Below are 15,348 nucleotides of genomic sequence, written 5' to 3' on the forward strand. Positions count from 1 at the left end.
GGCAACTACACATAAACAAACAAGATCCCACAAAACACAGTGGGGAAATGGCTGCCTAAATTTGATCCCCAATCAGAGACAACGAAAAACAGATGCCTCTGATTGGGAACCATACCAGACCAACATAGAAATAAACAACCTAGATTACCCACCCTAGTCACACCCCGAGCTAACCAAAATAGAGAATAAAAAGGCTCTCTATGGTCAGGGCGTGAAATTGATATGTATATACTGGGATTGGATTGGTATTTTGGAATAGTTCTATATTCTATGTTATGTACATTTCAACAAATAATAAAAACATTTAAATAAACAAAACATTATTCACAGGAGAAAAGATACACACATATATATACACTGTGTGCACAATTATTAGGCAAGTGAGTATTCTGATCTTATCATTGTTTCTATTCACATTTTCGAACTCCAAACCATATAAACTTGAATGCTTATTGGATTTAATAATTTTCAGGTGATATGTATTTGTGTAATGAGGGAGGGTGTGGTGAAAGTGAATAACACCTTATATCAAGGTGTGCATAATTATTAGGCAGCCTCATTACCTCAGGTAAAATGGGCCAAAAAATAAATTTAACTGACACTGAAAAACCAAAAATGTAAAATGTCTTTCAGCTAAACTAAAAAAAACACATGGGGAAGAAACGGTGCAAATTAACTGCAAAAGACTTGAGAAGAATTAAACGTCAAACTACCAGGAACCCATTATCCTCCAGTGTCACTGTATTCCAGAACTGCAACCTACCTGGAGTGTTCAGAAGTACAAGGTGTCAAGTGCTCAGAGACATGGCCAAGGTCAAGAAGATTCTTGACTCCCAAACATACTGCCAGTTTCTGGAAGATTCTTTCGTCAAACAGTGGCACAGGAAGAAGTCCTCAGCATTCTAGATGATGATCATTCCATGATCATTATGCAGGACAATGCTCCATCACATGCATCCAAGTACTCCACTGCTTGGCTAGCCAGCAAGGGCCTTAAAGATGCCTGAATAATGACCTGGCCCCCTTCCTCACCTGACTTTTTATTTTATTTATTTTTTATTTATTTATTTATTTCACCTTTATTTAACCAGGTAGGCAAGTTGAGAACAAGTTCTCATTTACAATTGCGACCTGGCCAAGATAAAGCAAAGCAGTTCGACAACATACAACAACACAGAGTTACACATGGAGTAAACAACATACAGTCAATAATACAGTAGAAAAAAAATAAGACTATATACAATGTGAGCAAATGATGTGAGATAAGGGAGGTAAAAGCAAAAAAATGCCATGGTGGCAAAGTAAATAAAGTATAGCAAGAAAAACACTGGAATGGTAGATTTGTAGTTTGAAGAAAGTTCAAATATAAATAATATGGTGCAAATGAGCAAAATAAATAAAATAAATAAATACAGTAGGGGAAGAGGTAGTAGTTTGGGCTAAATTATAGATGGGCTATGTACAGGTGCAGTGATCTGTGAGCTGCTCTGACAGCTGGTGCTTAAAGCTAGTGAGGGAGATAAGTGTTTCCAATTTCAGAGATTTTTGTAGTTCGTTCCAGTCGTTGGCAGCAGAGAACTGGAAGGAGAGACGACCAAAGGAGGAGTTGGCTTTAGGGGTGACCAGAGAGATATACCTGCTGGAGCGCGTGCTACAGGTGGGTGCTGCTCTGGTGACCAGTGAGCGGAGATAAGGGGGGACTTTACCTAGCAGGGTCTTGTAGATGACCTGGAGCCAATGTGTTTGGCGACGATTATGAAGTGAAGGCCAGCCAACGTGAGCATACAGATCGCAGTGGTGGGTTGTATATGGGGCTTTGGTGACAAAACGGATGGCACTGTGATAGACTGCATCCAGCTTGTTGAGTAGGGTATTGGAGGCTATTTTGTAAATGACATCGCCGAAGTCGAGGATTGGTAGGATGGTCAGTTTTACGAGGGTATGTTTGGCAGCATGAGTGAAGGATGCTTTGTTGCGAAATAGGAAGCCAATTCTAGATTTCACTTTGGATTGGAGATGATTGATGTGAGTCTGGAAGGAGAGTTTACAGTCTAACCAGACACCTAGGTATTTGTAGTTGTCCACAAATTCTAAGTTAGAACCGTCCAGAGAAGTTATGCTGGATGGGCAGGCAGGTGCAGGCAGCGATCGGTTGAAGAGCATGCATTTAGTTTTACTTGTGTTTAGGAGCAGTTGGAGGCCACGGAAGGAGAGTTGAATGGCATTGAAGCTCGTCTGGAGGGTTGTTAACACAGTGTCCAAAGAAGGGCCAGAAGTATACAGAATGGTGTCGTCTGCGTAGAGGTGGATCAGAGATTCACCAGCAGCAAGAGCGACATCATTTATGTATACAGAGAAAAGAGTTGGCCCAAGAATTGAACCCTGTGGTACCCCCATAGAGACTGCCAGAGGTCCAGACAGTAGGCCCTCCGATTTGACACACTGAATTCTGTCAGAGAAGTAGTTGGTGAACCAGGCGACGCAATCGTTTGAGAAACCAAGGCTACTAAGTCTGCCGATGAGGATGTGGTGATTAACAGAGTCGAAAGCTTTGGCCAGGTCAATGAATACGGCAGCACAGTATTGTTTCTTATCGATGGCGGTTACGATGTCGTTTAGGACCTTGAGCATGGCTGAGGTGCACCCATGACCAGCTCTGAAACCAGATTGCATAGCGGAGAGGGTGCGGTGGGATTCGAAATAGTCGGTAATCTGTTTGTTGACTTGGCTTTCGAAGACCTTAGAAAGGCAGGGTAGGATGGATATAGGTCTGTAGCAATTTGGGTCAAGAGTGTCACCTCCTTTGAAGAGGGGGATGACAGCAGCTGCTTTCCAATCTATGGGAATCTCAGACGACACGAAAGAGAGGTTGAACAGGCTAGTAATAGGGGTTGCAATAATTTCGGCAGATAATTTTAGAAAGAAAGGGTCCAGATTGTCAAGCCCAGCTGATTTGTAGGGGTCCAGATTTTGCAGCTCTTTCAGAACATCAGCTGAATGGATTTGGGAGAAGGAGAAATGGGGGAGGTTTGGGCGAGTAGCTGTGGGGGGTGCAGTGCTGTTGAATGCAGTAGGGGTAGTTAGGTGGAAAGCATGGCAAGCCGTAGAAAAATGCTTATTGAAATTCTCAATTATAGTGGGCTTATCGGTGGTGACAGAGTTTCCTATCCTCAGTGCAGTGGGCAGTTGGGAGGAGGTGTTCTTATTCTCCATGGACTTTACAATGTCCCAGAACTTTTTAGAGTTGGAGTTGCACGAAGCAAATTTTTGTTTGAAAAAGCTAGCCTTGGCGTTTCTAACTGCCTGCGTGTATTGGTTTCTAACTTCCCTAAAAAGTTGCATATCGCGGGGGCAGTTCGATGCTAATGCAGAACGCCACAGGATATTTTTGTGTTGGTTAAGGGCAGTCAGGTCTGGGGAGAACCACTTAAATCCTATTGAGAACTTGTGGGCCCTTCTCAAACGCGAGATTTACAGTGATGGAAGACAATACACCTCTTTGAACAGCATTTGGAAGGCTGTGGTTGCTGCTTCAGCGAAAATTGATTGTGAACAGATCAAGAAACTGACAGACTCCATGGATGGAAGGCTCATGGCAGTTATTGAAAATAAGGGTGGCTATTTTGGTCACTGCATATTTTTGAAAGGCCAAAAATGTTATATAATTGTCCTTTTGTGTTACTTATCTGTTACACTTACTCTAAAAATTGAGAATAAACAAGTGAGTTGAGAGAAATTATTTTTGTAATTTAGTTGCCTAATAATTGTGCACACTAATAGCTGCCTAATAATTGTGCACACTTATATATTTCCCTGAGAAAGACAAAACTCACTTTTCCTTTGTTAAACATTCAGGTTTGAGGTTCAATAACATTTTGGATTGAATGAGAGCATTGTGTTTGTTCAACAAAAAAATGAATGCCGAAGAATACAATTTGCCTAATAATTGTGCACGCAGTGTATGAATAAATATTCACGACTACAGTATATAACAAAATACAGTGTTATTGAACAAAAATGGCCAAATAAATAAAATGTTGAACTTGGCTGTAAAGTCCTCCTTGGGTGGTTCAGCAGGTTTAAGGCAGAAGGTTGAAGAGGTTCCAGCAGACCAATGTCATCAACAGGCCTGGAAAAACAAACAAACCAGAAAACCATGGTTACTTTTCAACAGGCCTTTTCAACACTGACACCTACTGGTTGAGTCAAGTCATCAGCAAGAGGCTCAACAGCATTTAATCCTACAGGCCACAGTGCAATGATCACACTGCACAATGACCACAGTCCACAATGACCACACTGCACAATGACCATAGTCCACAATGATCACACAGCACAATGATCACACTGCACAATGACCACACTGCACAATGACCACAGTGTACAATGACCACACAGCACAATGACCACAGTCTAGAATGACCACAGTCCACAATGACCACAGTGTACAATGACCACAGTCCACAATAACCAAAGTGTACAATGAAAACAGTCCACAATGACCACAGTCCACAATGACCACAGTCCTCAATGACCACAGTCCACAATGACCATAGTCCACAATGACCACAGTCCACAATTACCACAGTGTACAATGACCACAGTGCACAATGACCACAGTCCACAATGACCACAGTGTACAATGACCACAGTCCACAATGACCACAGTCTACAATGACCACAGTGGACAATGACCACAGTCTACAATGACCACAGTGGACAATGACCACAGTCCACAATGACCGCAGTGCACAATGACCAAAATCCACAATGACCACAATCCACAATGACCACAGTGTACAATGACCACAGTCCACAATGAACACAGTGTACAATGACCACAGTCCACAATGACCATAGTCCACAATGACCACAGTCCACAATGACCACAGTGCACAATGACCACAGTGCACAATGACCACAGTACACAATGACCACGGTCCACAATGACCACAGTCCACAATGACCACAGTGCACAATGACCACAGTACACAATGACCACAGTCCACAATGAACACAGTCCACAATGACCACAGTGTACAATGTTCACAGTGTGCAATGTTCACAGTGTACAATGTTCACAGTGTACAATGACCACAGTCCACAATGACCACAGTGTAGAATGACCACAGTCCACAATGACCACAGTCCACAATGACCACAGTCCACAATGACCACAGTGTACAATGACCACAGTGTACAATGACCACTGTTTACAATGACCACAGTGCACAATGACCACAGTGCACAATGACCATAGTGCACAATGACCACAGTGTAGAATGACCACAGTCCACAATGACCACAGTCCACAATGACCACAGTCCACAATAACCACAGTGCACAATCACCACAGTGTACAATGACCAGTGTACACAGACCACTGTTTGCAATGACCACAGTGTACAACGACCACTGTTTACAATGACCACAGTGCACAATGACCACTGTTTACAATGACCACAGTATATGATAAATGACCAAATGTCGTCTTCACTCACCGTGTAAAAGAGGTTTTCCACAGCTTGAGGAAGGAGCTGTGGTTATTTTATTTGGATCTGTAGTTGTTGAATTAGAAGCTGTAGTTGTTGTATTAGGAGCTGTGTTTGTTGCTGTAGGAGCTGTAGTTGTTGTATTAGGAGCTGTAGTTGTTGTATTAGGAGCTGTAGTTGTTGTATTAGGAGCTGTAGTTGTTGTAGTTGGAGCTGTAGCTGTTGTATTAGGAGCTGTAGTTGTTGTATCAGGAGCTGTAGTTGTTGTATTAGGAGCTGTGGTTGTTGTTGTAGGAGTTGTAGTTGTTGTAGTAGAAGCTGTAGTTGTTGTATTAGGAGCTGGAGTTGTAGTTGGAGTTGTAGTTGTTGTATTAGGAGCTGTAGTTGTTGAATTTGGAGCTGTCGTTGTTGTATTAAAAGCTTTATTTGTTTGAGTATGAGCTGCAGTTGTTGTTTGAGTAGCTGTAGTTATTGTATTAGGAGCTGTAGTTGATGATGTAGGAGCAGTAGATGTTATATTAGGAGCTGCTGTTGTTGTAGTAGGAGCTGTAGTTGTTGTAGTTGGAGCTGTAGTTGTTGTAGTATGAGCTGTAGTTGTTGTAATAGGAGCTGTAGCTGCCATAATAGGAGCAGTAGTTTTTGAATTAGGCCCTGTAGTTGCTGTATTAGGAGATGTGGTTGCCATAGTAGGAGCTGTAGTTGTTGTTGTTGGAGCTGTAGTTGTTGTGGTTGGAGCTGTAGTTGTTGTATTAGGAGCCGTATTTGTTGTAGTATGATCTGTAGTTGTTGTAGTAGGATCTATAGTTGTTGTATTAGTAACAGTAGTTGCTGTAGTATGAGCTGTAGTTTTTGTAGTAGTAGGAGCTGTAGTTGTTGTAGTAGGAGCTGTCGTTGTTGGAGTAGGATCTGTAATTGTTGTGTTAGGAGCTGTAGTTGTTGTAGTAGGAGCTGTAGATGTTGTAGTAGGAGCTGTAATTGTTTTATTAGGAGCTGTAGTTTTTTCAGTATTAGAGGTATTTGTTGTAGGAGGAGCAGTTGTTGTATTAGGAGCATCAGATGTTGTATATGGAGCTGTGGTTGTTGTATTAGGAGCTGTAGTTGTTATAGTAGGAGCTGTAGTTGTTGGATTTTGAGCTGTAGTTGTTGTTGAAGGAGAAGTAGTTATTGTATTAGGAGCAGTAGTTGTTCTATTAGGAGCTGTTGTTGTTGCAGTAGGAGGTGTAGTTGTTGTGGTAGGAGCTGTGGTTGTTGTAGTAAGAGCTGTGGTTTTTGTTGTTTTAGGAGCTGTAGTTGTTGTAGTAGGAGCTGTAGTTGTTGTAGTAGGAGCTGTAGTTGTTGTAGTAGGAGCAGTTGCTGTTGTATATGGAGCAGTAGTTGTTGTAGATGGAGTTGTAGTTGTTTTAGATGGAGCTGTAGTTGTTGTAGATGGAGTTGTAGTTGTTGTATTAGGAGCTGTAGTTGTTGTATTAGGAGCTGTAGTTGTTGTATTAGGAGCAGTAGTTGTTGTAGTAGGAGTTGTATTTGTTGTAGTAGGAGCTGTAGTTGTTGTAGTAGGAGCTGTAGTTGTTGTAGTAGGAGTTGTAGTTGTCGTAGTAGGAGCAGTAGTTGTTGTAGTAGGAACTGTAGTTGTTGTAGTAGGAGCTGTAATTGTCGTAGTAGGAGCAGTAGTTGTTGTAGTTGGAGTTGTAGTTGTTGTAGTAGGAGCAGTAGTTGTTGTAGATGGAGCTGTAGTTGTTGTAGTAGGAGCTGTAGTTGTTGTAATAGGAGCTGTAGTTGTTGTATTAGAAGCTGTAGTTGTTGTATTAGAAGTTGTAGTTGTTATAGTAGGAGCAGTAGTTGTTGTAGTAGGAGCAGTAGTTGTTGTAGATGGAGCTGTAGTTGTTGTAGTAGGAGTTGTTGTTGTAGGAGCAGTAGTTGTTGTATTATGATCTGTAGTTGTTGTTTTATGATCTTTAGTTTTTGTAGTTGTTGAAGTAGGAGCTGTAGTTGTTGTTTTAGGATCTGTAGTTGTTGTAGTAGGAGCAGTAGTTGTTGTAGATGGAGCTGTAGTTGTTGTAGTAGGAGTTGTAGTTGTTGTAGTAAGAGCTGTAGTTGTTGTTGTATTAGGAGCTGTAGTTGTTGTAGTAGGAGTTGTAGTTGTCGTAGTAGGAGCAGTAGTTGTTGTAGTAGGAGCAGTAGTTGTTGTAGATGGAGCTGTAGTTGTTGTAGTAGGAGTTGTAGTTGTTGTTGTAGGAGCTGTAGTTGTTGTAGATGGAGCTGTAGTTGTTGTTGTAGGAGCTGTAGTTTTTGTAGTAGGAGTTGTAGTTGTCGTAGTAGGAGCAGTAGTTGTTGTAGTAGGAGTTGTAGTTGTTGTAGTAGGAGCAGTAGTTGTTGTAGATGGAGCTGTAGTTGTTGTAGTAGGAGTTGTAGTTGTTGTAGTAGCAGCTGTAGTTGTTGTAGTTGGAGCTGTAGTTGTTGTAGTAGAAGCTGTGGTTGTTGTCGGAGCAGTAGTTGTCGTAGTAGGAGCTGTAGTTGTTGTAGTAGGAGTTGTAGTTGTTGTAGTAGGAGTTGTAGTTGTTGTAGTAGGAGCAGTAGTTGTTGTATTAGGATCTGTAGTTGTTGTATTAGGAGCTGTAGTTGTTGTAGTAGGAGTTGTAGTTGTCGTAGTAGGAGCAGTAGTTGTTGTAGTAGGAACTGTAGTTGTTGTAGTAGGAGCTGTAGTTGTCGTAGTAGGAGCAGTAGTTGTTGTAGTAGGAGTTGTAGTTGTTGTAGTAGGAGCAGTAGTTGTTGTAGATGGAGCTGTAGTTGTTGTAGTAGGAGCTGTAGTTGTTGTAATAGGAGCTGTAGTTGTTGTATTAGAAGCTGTAGTTGTTGTATTAGAAGTTGTAGTTGTTTTAGTAGGATCTGTAGTTGTTGTTTTAGGATCTTTAGTTGTTGTAGTTGTTGTAGTAGGAGCTGTAGTTGTTGTTTTAGGATCTGTAGTTGTTGTTTTAGGATCTTTAGTTGTTGTAGTTGTTGTAGTAGGAGCTGTAGTTGTTGTTTTAGGATCTGTAGTTGTTGTAGTAGGAGCAGTAGTTGTTGTAGATGGAGCTGTAGTTGTTGTTGTATTAGGAGCTGTAGTTGTTGTAGTAGGAGTTGTAGTTGTTGTAGTAGCAGCTGTAGTTGTTGTAGTAGGAGCTGTAGTTGTTGTAGTAGAAGCTGTGGTTGTTGTCGGAGCAGTAGTTGTCGTAGTAGGAGCAGTAGTTGTTGCAGTAGGAGCAGTAGTTGTTGTAGATGGAGCTGTAGTAGTTGTAGTAGGAGTTGTAGTTGTTGTTGTAGGAGCTGTGGTTGTTGTAGATGGAGCTGTAGTAGTTGTAGTAGGAGTTGTAGTTGTTGTAGTAGGAGCTGTAGTTGTTGTAGTAGGAGCAGTTGTTGTTGTCGGAGCAGTAGTTGTTGTAGATGGAGCTGTAGTAGTTGTTGTAGGAGCTGTAGTTTTTGTAGTAGAAGCTGTCGTTGTTGTCGGAGCAGTAGTTGTCGTAGTAGGAGCAGTAGTTGTTGTAGTAGGAGCAGTAGTTGTCGTAGTAGGAGCAGTAGTTGTTGTAGTAGGAGTTGTAGTTGTTGTAGGAGGAGCAGTAGTTGTTGTAGATGGAGCTGTAGTTGTTGTAGTAGGAGTTGTAGTTGTTGTAGTAGGAGCAGTAGTTGTTGTAGATGGAGCTGTAGTTGTTGTAGTAGGAGTTGTAGTTGTTGTAGTAGGAGCTGTAGTTATTGTAGTAGGAGTTGTAGTTGTTGTAGATGGAGCTGTAGTTGTTGTAGTAGGAGTTGTAGTTGTTGTAGTAGTAGGAGCTGTAGTTGTTGTAGTAGGAGTTGTAGTTGTTGTAGTAGGAGCTGTAGTTGTTGTTGTAGTAGGAGCTGTAGTTGTTGTAGTAGGAGTTGTAGTTGTTGTAGTAGGAGCAGTAGTTGTTGTAGATGGAGCTGTAGTTGTTGTAGTAGGAGTTGTAGTTGTTGTAGTAGCAGCTGTAGTTGTTGTAGTAGGAGCTGTAGTTGTTGTAGTAGAAGCTGTGGTTGTTGTCGGAGCTGTAGTTGTTGTATTAGAAGCTGTAGTTGTTGTAGTTGGAGCAGTAGTTGTTGTAGATGGAGCTGTAGTTGTTGTAGTAGGAGTTGTAGTTGTTGTTGTAGGAGCTGTAGTTGTTGTAGTAGGAGTTGTAGTTGTCGTAGTAGGAGCAGTAGTTGTTGTAGTAGGAGTTGTAGTTGTTGTAGTAGGAGCAGTAGTTGTTGTAGTAGGAGTTGTAGTTGTTGTAGTAGCAGCTGTAGTTGTTGTAGTAGGAGCTGTAGTTGTTGTAGTAGAAGCTGTGGTTGTTGTCGGAGCAGTAGTTGTCGTAGTAGGAGCAGTAGTTGTTGTAGTAGGAGCAGTAGTTGTTGTAGTAGGAGTTGTAGTTGTTGTTGTAGGAGCTGTAGTTGTTGTAGTAGGAGCAGTAGTTGTTGTAGATGGAGCTGTAGTTGTTGTAGTAGGAGTTGTAGTTGTTGTAGTAGGAGCTGTAGTTGTTGTAGTAGGAGTTGTAGTTGTTGTAGTAGGAGTTGTAGTTGTTGTAGTAGGAGTTGTAGTTGTTGTAGTAGGAGCAGTAGTTGTTGTAGATGGAGCTGTAGTTGTTGTAGTAGGAGTTGTAGTTGTTGTAGTAGGAGCAGTAGTTGTTGTAGATGGAGCTGTAGTTGTTGTAGTAGGAGCTGTAGTTGTTGTTGTAGTAGGAGCTGTAGTTGTTGTAGTAGGAGTTGTAGTTGTTGTAGTAGGAGCAGTAGTTGTTGTAGATGGAGCTGTAGTTGTTGTAGTAGGAGTTGTAGTTGTTGTAGTAGCAGCTGTAGTTGTTGTAGTAGGAGCTGTAGTTGTTGTAGTAGGAGCTGTAGTTGTTGTTGTAGTAGGAGCTGTAGTTGTTGTAGTAGGAGTTGTAGTTGTTGTAGTAGGAGCAGTAGTTGTTGTAGATGGAAGTGTAGTTGTTGTAGTAGGAGTTGTAGTTGTTGTAGTAGCAGCTGTAGTTGTTGTAGTAGGAGCTGTAGTTGTTGTATTAGAAGCTGTGGTTGTTGTCGGAGCTGTAGTTGTTGTATTAGAAGCTGTAGTTGTTGTAGTAGGAGCAGTAGTTGTTGTAGATGGAGCTGTAGTTGTTGTAGTAGGAGTTGTAGTTGTTGTTGTAGGAGCTGTAGTTGTTGTAGTAGGAGTTGTAGTTGTCGTAGTAGGAGCAGTAGTTGTTTTAGTAGGAGTTGTAGTTGTTGTAGTAGGAGCAGTAGTTGTTGTAGTAGGAGTTGTAGTTGTTGTAGTAGCAGCTGTAGTTGTTGTAGTAGGAGCTGTAGTTGTTGTAGTAGAAGCTGTGGTTGTTGTCGGAGCAGTAGTTGTCGTAGTAGGAGCAGTAGTTGTTGTAGTAGGAGCAGTAGTTGTTGTAGATGGAGCTGTAGTTGTTGTTGTAGGAGCTGTGGTTGTTGTAGATGGAGCTGTAGTAGTTGTAGTAGGAGTTGTATTTCTTGTAGTAGGAGCTGTAGTTGTTGTAGTAGGAGCTGTAGTTGTTGTAGTAGGAGTTGTAGTTGTCGTAGTAGGAGCAGTAGTTGTTGTAGTAGGAACTGTAGTTGTTGTAGTAGGAGCTGTAGTTGTCGTAGTAGGAGCAGTAGTTGTTGTAGTAGGAGTTGTAGTTGTTGTAGTAGGAGCAGTAGTTGTTGTAGATGGAGCTGTAGTTGTTGTAGTAGGTGCTGTAGTTGTTGTAATAGGAGCTGTAGTTGTTGTATTAGAAGTTGTAGTTGTTATAGTAGGAGCAGTAGTTGTTGTAGTAGGAGCAGTAGTTGTTGTAGATGGAGCTGTAGTTGTTGTAGTAGGAGTTGTTGTTGTATTAGGAGTTGTAGTTGTTGTAGTAGGAGTTGTAGTTGTTGTAGTAGGAGTTGTAGTTGTTGTATTAGGAGCTGTAGTTGTTGTAGTAGGAGCAGTAGTTGATGTTGTATTAGGAGCTGTAGTTGTTGTAGTAGGAGTTGTAGTTGTTGTAGTAGCAGCTGTAGTCGTTGTAGTAGGAGCTGTAGTTGTTGTAGTAGAAGCTGTGGTTGTTGTCGGAGCTGTAGTTGTTGTATTGGAAGCTGTAGTTGTTGTAATAGGAGCTGTAGTTGTTGTATTAGAACCTGTAGTTGTTGTAGATGGAGCTGTAGTTGTCGTAGTAGGAGCAGTAGTTGTTGTAGTAGGAGCAGTAGTTGTTGTAGTAGAAGCTGTGGTTGTTGTCGGAGCAGTGGTTGTCGTAGTTGGAGCAGTAGTTGTTGTATTAGGAGCAGTAGTTGTTGTAGATGGAGCTGTAGTTGTTGTAGTAGGAGTTGTAGTTGTTGTAGTAGGAGCAGTAGTTGTTGTAGATGGAGCTGTAGTTGTTGTTGTATTAGGAGCTGTAGTTGTTGTAGTAGGAGCAGTAGTTGTTGTAGTAGGAGCAGTAGTTGTTGTAGATGGAGCTGTAGTTGTTGTAGTAGAAGCTGTGGTTGTTGTCGGAGCTGTAGTTGTTGTATTAGAAGCTGTAGTTGTTGTAATAGGAGCTGTAGTTGTTGTATTAGAACCTGTAGTTGTTGTAGTAGGAGCAATAGTTGTCGTAGTCGGAGCTGTAGTTGTTGTAGTAGGAGCAGTAGTTGTTGTAGTAGGAGCAGTAGTTGTTGTAGTATGAGCAGTAGTTGTTGTAGATGGAGCTGTAGTTGTTGTAGTAGGAGCTGTAGTTGTTGCAGTAGGAGCAGTAGTTGTTGTCAGAGCAGTAGTTGTTGTAGTAGGAGCAGTAGTTGTTGTAGTAGGAGCAGTAGTTGTAGTAGGAGCAGTAGTTGTTGTAGTAGGAGAAGTAGTTATTGTAGTAGGATCAAGAGTTTGTGTTGTTTGAGCTCTTGTAGTGGTGACAACTGAGGACACTCGGTTTACTGTCTTGCTTGGCACTGCAATCCAAAATACACTGAAGGTCTGCATAAATGTTGTCCTTGAAAAGGAAAACAGATAATAGTACCAATATTAGACTGCACACAAAATTCCTGCAATGTTCTCAAATTACCCATGTTTTTCAAAATCCCATGGTTGTAGGACTCCCAGTGCTCATTCAATCCTGATTCTGCAGATCATCCTTTTCTGGACAACATGGGAGTTTTGGGAACGTTTCTGGAATTTTTGCAACCCAGAGCAAACATTTAGGGTTATCATTGGGTAAAACTAGTTTAATCAACGTTTTTTCTCGCAATTTCAACCCCAAATATCTATGTGATGACATTGAATCATCATAGAAAACTGAATGGGTTTGGAGGAAGTCATCAACGTAAGGTAATTTCGACTACTCAACCAACGGTATATTACATCTAGATGTTGAACTGATGTCTGTGCCGTTGGATCATGCACCAAAATGTTTGTATACTACAGGCATGGCACCTCTGCAAACATTTTTGACAAAATATGTTATTTCAGTTGCATTCTAACAGAAAAATCATGTGAAAAAGAACTGTGTCGTGTTTGTGATGGCTTTAGCTGAGACTATGGTTGCCAAATTCCAGTAACTTCCAACCAGGATTTCTGGAAAGCCTGGGAGTTTGAGGGAAAGTTACTGTAATTGTTCAACTCTAGTAGACACTCACTTGACTACGATGTTGCCCAAGGAGGCTGAGGCTGGTGCTGTCCAGGTGACTGTTACTGATGATTTAGGCTGATTGTTGCTTTGACTCACCCCAGAGGCCTAACAGTAAAACAACAGGTAAAGTCAATCAATAGAGAACAATCACTTTGGTACACAATCATGTAAGGTAAGGCACTGATCAGTGTTATTGGTGGTTCTAGCTATAGTAGGTAAAGGTAACAAACTCTTGTTTAGGGTTGAAAAATTACATTAACTTGCCCAAAATACCCAGGTTTTAAGCAGGAAATCTGGAATCCACCAACTAGGATTTCTGGAAAAGCTTGTAATTTTGGGAAGTTACCGGAATTTTTGCAACCCTAACTCTGTAATTTCATTATCTTTATTCATTATAATCCGGGCCAGGAGTATTTCCTCACTGTGTAGCCTGACCAGTAAAAACTCTCCTATTAGTGGGCTCAAGTCAGTTTCATTTGACATATTGATGAGTCAATATAATCCAAATAGTCAGTAGGTAAATTGGTAACAGAAGACTATGGCCAGAATGTCCTGTGCTGCATGGTAACTAGGGTTGCAAAATTCCAGAAACTCTCCCAAAATGTCCCTGGTTTTCCAGAAATCCCAGTTGGAGGATCTCATGATTCAGGAGGGTATGAGCAGGGTGGGAATCCCCCAAATGGGAAAGTTTCAGGAATTTTACAACCCTAACTGTAACTCACTGCGATCTTATTGCAAGGCACAAGAACGATCCCAGTCCCACTGCCGAGAGAGAACGTTCCCACAGCGGTGTTCTGTCCTTCCTCATGGGCCTCCAGAAGAAACCCCTTATAGGTGAAGGTTCCTGACAGAGTCACTGAGAGAGAGAGAGAGAGAGAGAGAGAGAGAGAGAAAAAGGGAGAGATGGAGAAAGAAAGAGAAATTGAGTGCTAAAACGCTGGACGACATATCCTTGGACTAAGTCATGATTCCCTGCCTCTTAGCAATCTTATATTGTCACGTTAACTGTGCTGGAATATGCTATGTGAAAAGTTAACGTCTGGGCAGGGACGGACTGCCAAAGGTCAATTCTGGTAAATGGTCTATCTCAAATAAAATCAAACTTTATTTGTCATGCGCCGAGTACAACAAGTGTAAACTTTACCGTGACATGCTTACTTACAAGCCCTTAACCAACAGTGCAGTTCAAGAAGAAGAAAATATTTACTAAGTAGACTAAAAATTAAAATAACAAACAATAACAAAAAGTAACACAATTAAGCCCTATTAAAATGTTTATTTACATTTTCTCACAAAATTAAAAAAAATGCTGGGGCCTCAAGGAATGAAATGGGTTGTGTAATAGAAATGTCCAGACAGATTACTGTTCCCACTCCGTTCCTTCGTCTGAGCCAATACAGCATGGATCGGGTAAGCCTAATAGTGTGTTTCAACCATCTTGGTGACTCACCTTGGATGGTGTCTCCTGGCTGGTAGGTGGTCTGGTTGACAGTGACAGTGTATGGTGAGGAAGAGCTCTGCCCTGTGCTGCCATGAACATTACCAGGTACCATTGAGCCACACTCAGGAGAAATGGAAGATCCTCCCCCACTGAAACCCTCCACTTGTAAAGCAGTCAGAGAGAGGAGAACGCAGAAAAAACCCACCATTTCTCTGTATAGTAGATCTACATTGTGTGTTGTTTGTGTGTGTATGTGAGCGCGCGCGCACGTGTGTGTGTGTCTGTGTGTGTGTGTGAGTGAGTGAGTGAGTGAGTGAGTGAGTGAGTGAGTGAGTGAGTGAGTGAGTGAGAGAGAGAGAGAGAGAGAGAGAGAGAGAGAGAGAGAGAGAGAGAGAGAGAGAGAGAGAGAGAGAGAGAGAGAGAGAGAGAGAGAGAGAGAGAGAGAGAGAGAGAGAGAGAGAGAGAGAGAGAGAGAGAGAGAGAGAGAGACAGAACAAGAGTTAGGAGAAAGAAAACATAGGATATCTCATGTCATTTGACATGTGACCCAATGAATCCATTTACAAAGACACATCTATAAATTATAATATTTCTAATGAGATTAGAGTGATTTTATAACTACAAACATACAGTATATAGGTAATGAACAGTTGCCCGGGCAGTACAGACAATGGAACTCAAACACCTGTGGAAATATAAACTCTGACCTTTTGTCATTAAGCTCTCTTGTTTAGACATAAAGTTTAACAGTAGTAACAACTATATAACTAGTCATAATTACACTGTAATAATTAAGTTTAAATAGAAATCTATAATGTTAACATATAAAGGTAGGGGAAACCCCCTGGAATGATCT

General features: G+C 41.4%; 1 protein-coding gene and 1 long non-coding RNA gene across 2 annotated transcripts; both read right to left on the minus strand.

The window, feature by feature from the left end:
- Window positions 1-3,934: 3,934 nt before the first annotated feature.
- On the minus strand, window positions 3,935-6,950 carry LOC115194531 (uncharacterized). Its single transcript, XR_003878385.1, has 2 exons — window positions 5,502-6,950; window positions 3,935-4,129 (listed from the first exon to the last, which is right to left on the minus strand). It is a non-coding gene; the product is annotated as an uncharacterized LOC115194531 (long non-coding RNA).
- A 697-nt stretch (window positions 6,951-7,647) lies between these two features.
- LOC115194975 (mucin-5AC) lies at window positions 7,648-14,604 on the minus strand (the record flags this gene model as incomplete). Its single annotated transcript, XM_029754877.1, has 7 exons — window positions 14,502-14,604; window positions 13,774-13,907; window positions 11,455-11,964; window positions 10,114-10,572; window positions 8,892-9,654; window positions 8,656-8,690; window positions 7,648-8,172 (listed from the first exon to the last, which is right to left on the minus strand). Coding segments are annotated over exons 1-7 (2,529 nt in total), but the record flags the coding sequence as incomplete, so codon positions are not given.
- Between the last annotated feature and the right edge of the window lie 744 nt (window positions 14,605-15,348).

The sequence above is a fragment of the Salmo trutta genome, chromosome 5 (assembly GCF_901001165.1).
Source record: "Salmo trutta chromosome 5, fSalTru1.1, whole genome shotgun sequence".
NCBI classification, from domain to species: domain Eukaryota; kingdom Metazoa; phylum Chordata; class Actinopteri; order Salmoniformes; family Salmonidae; genus Salmo; species Salmo trutta.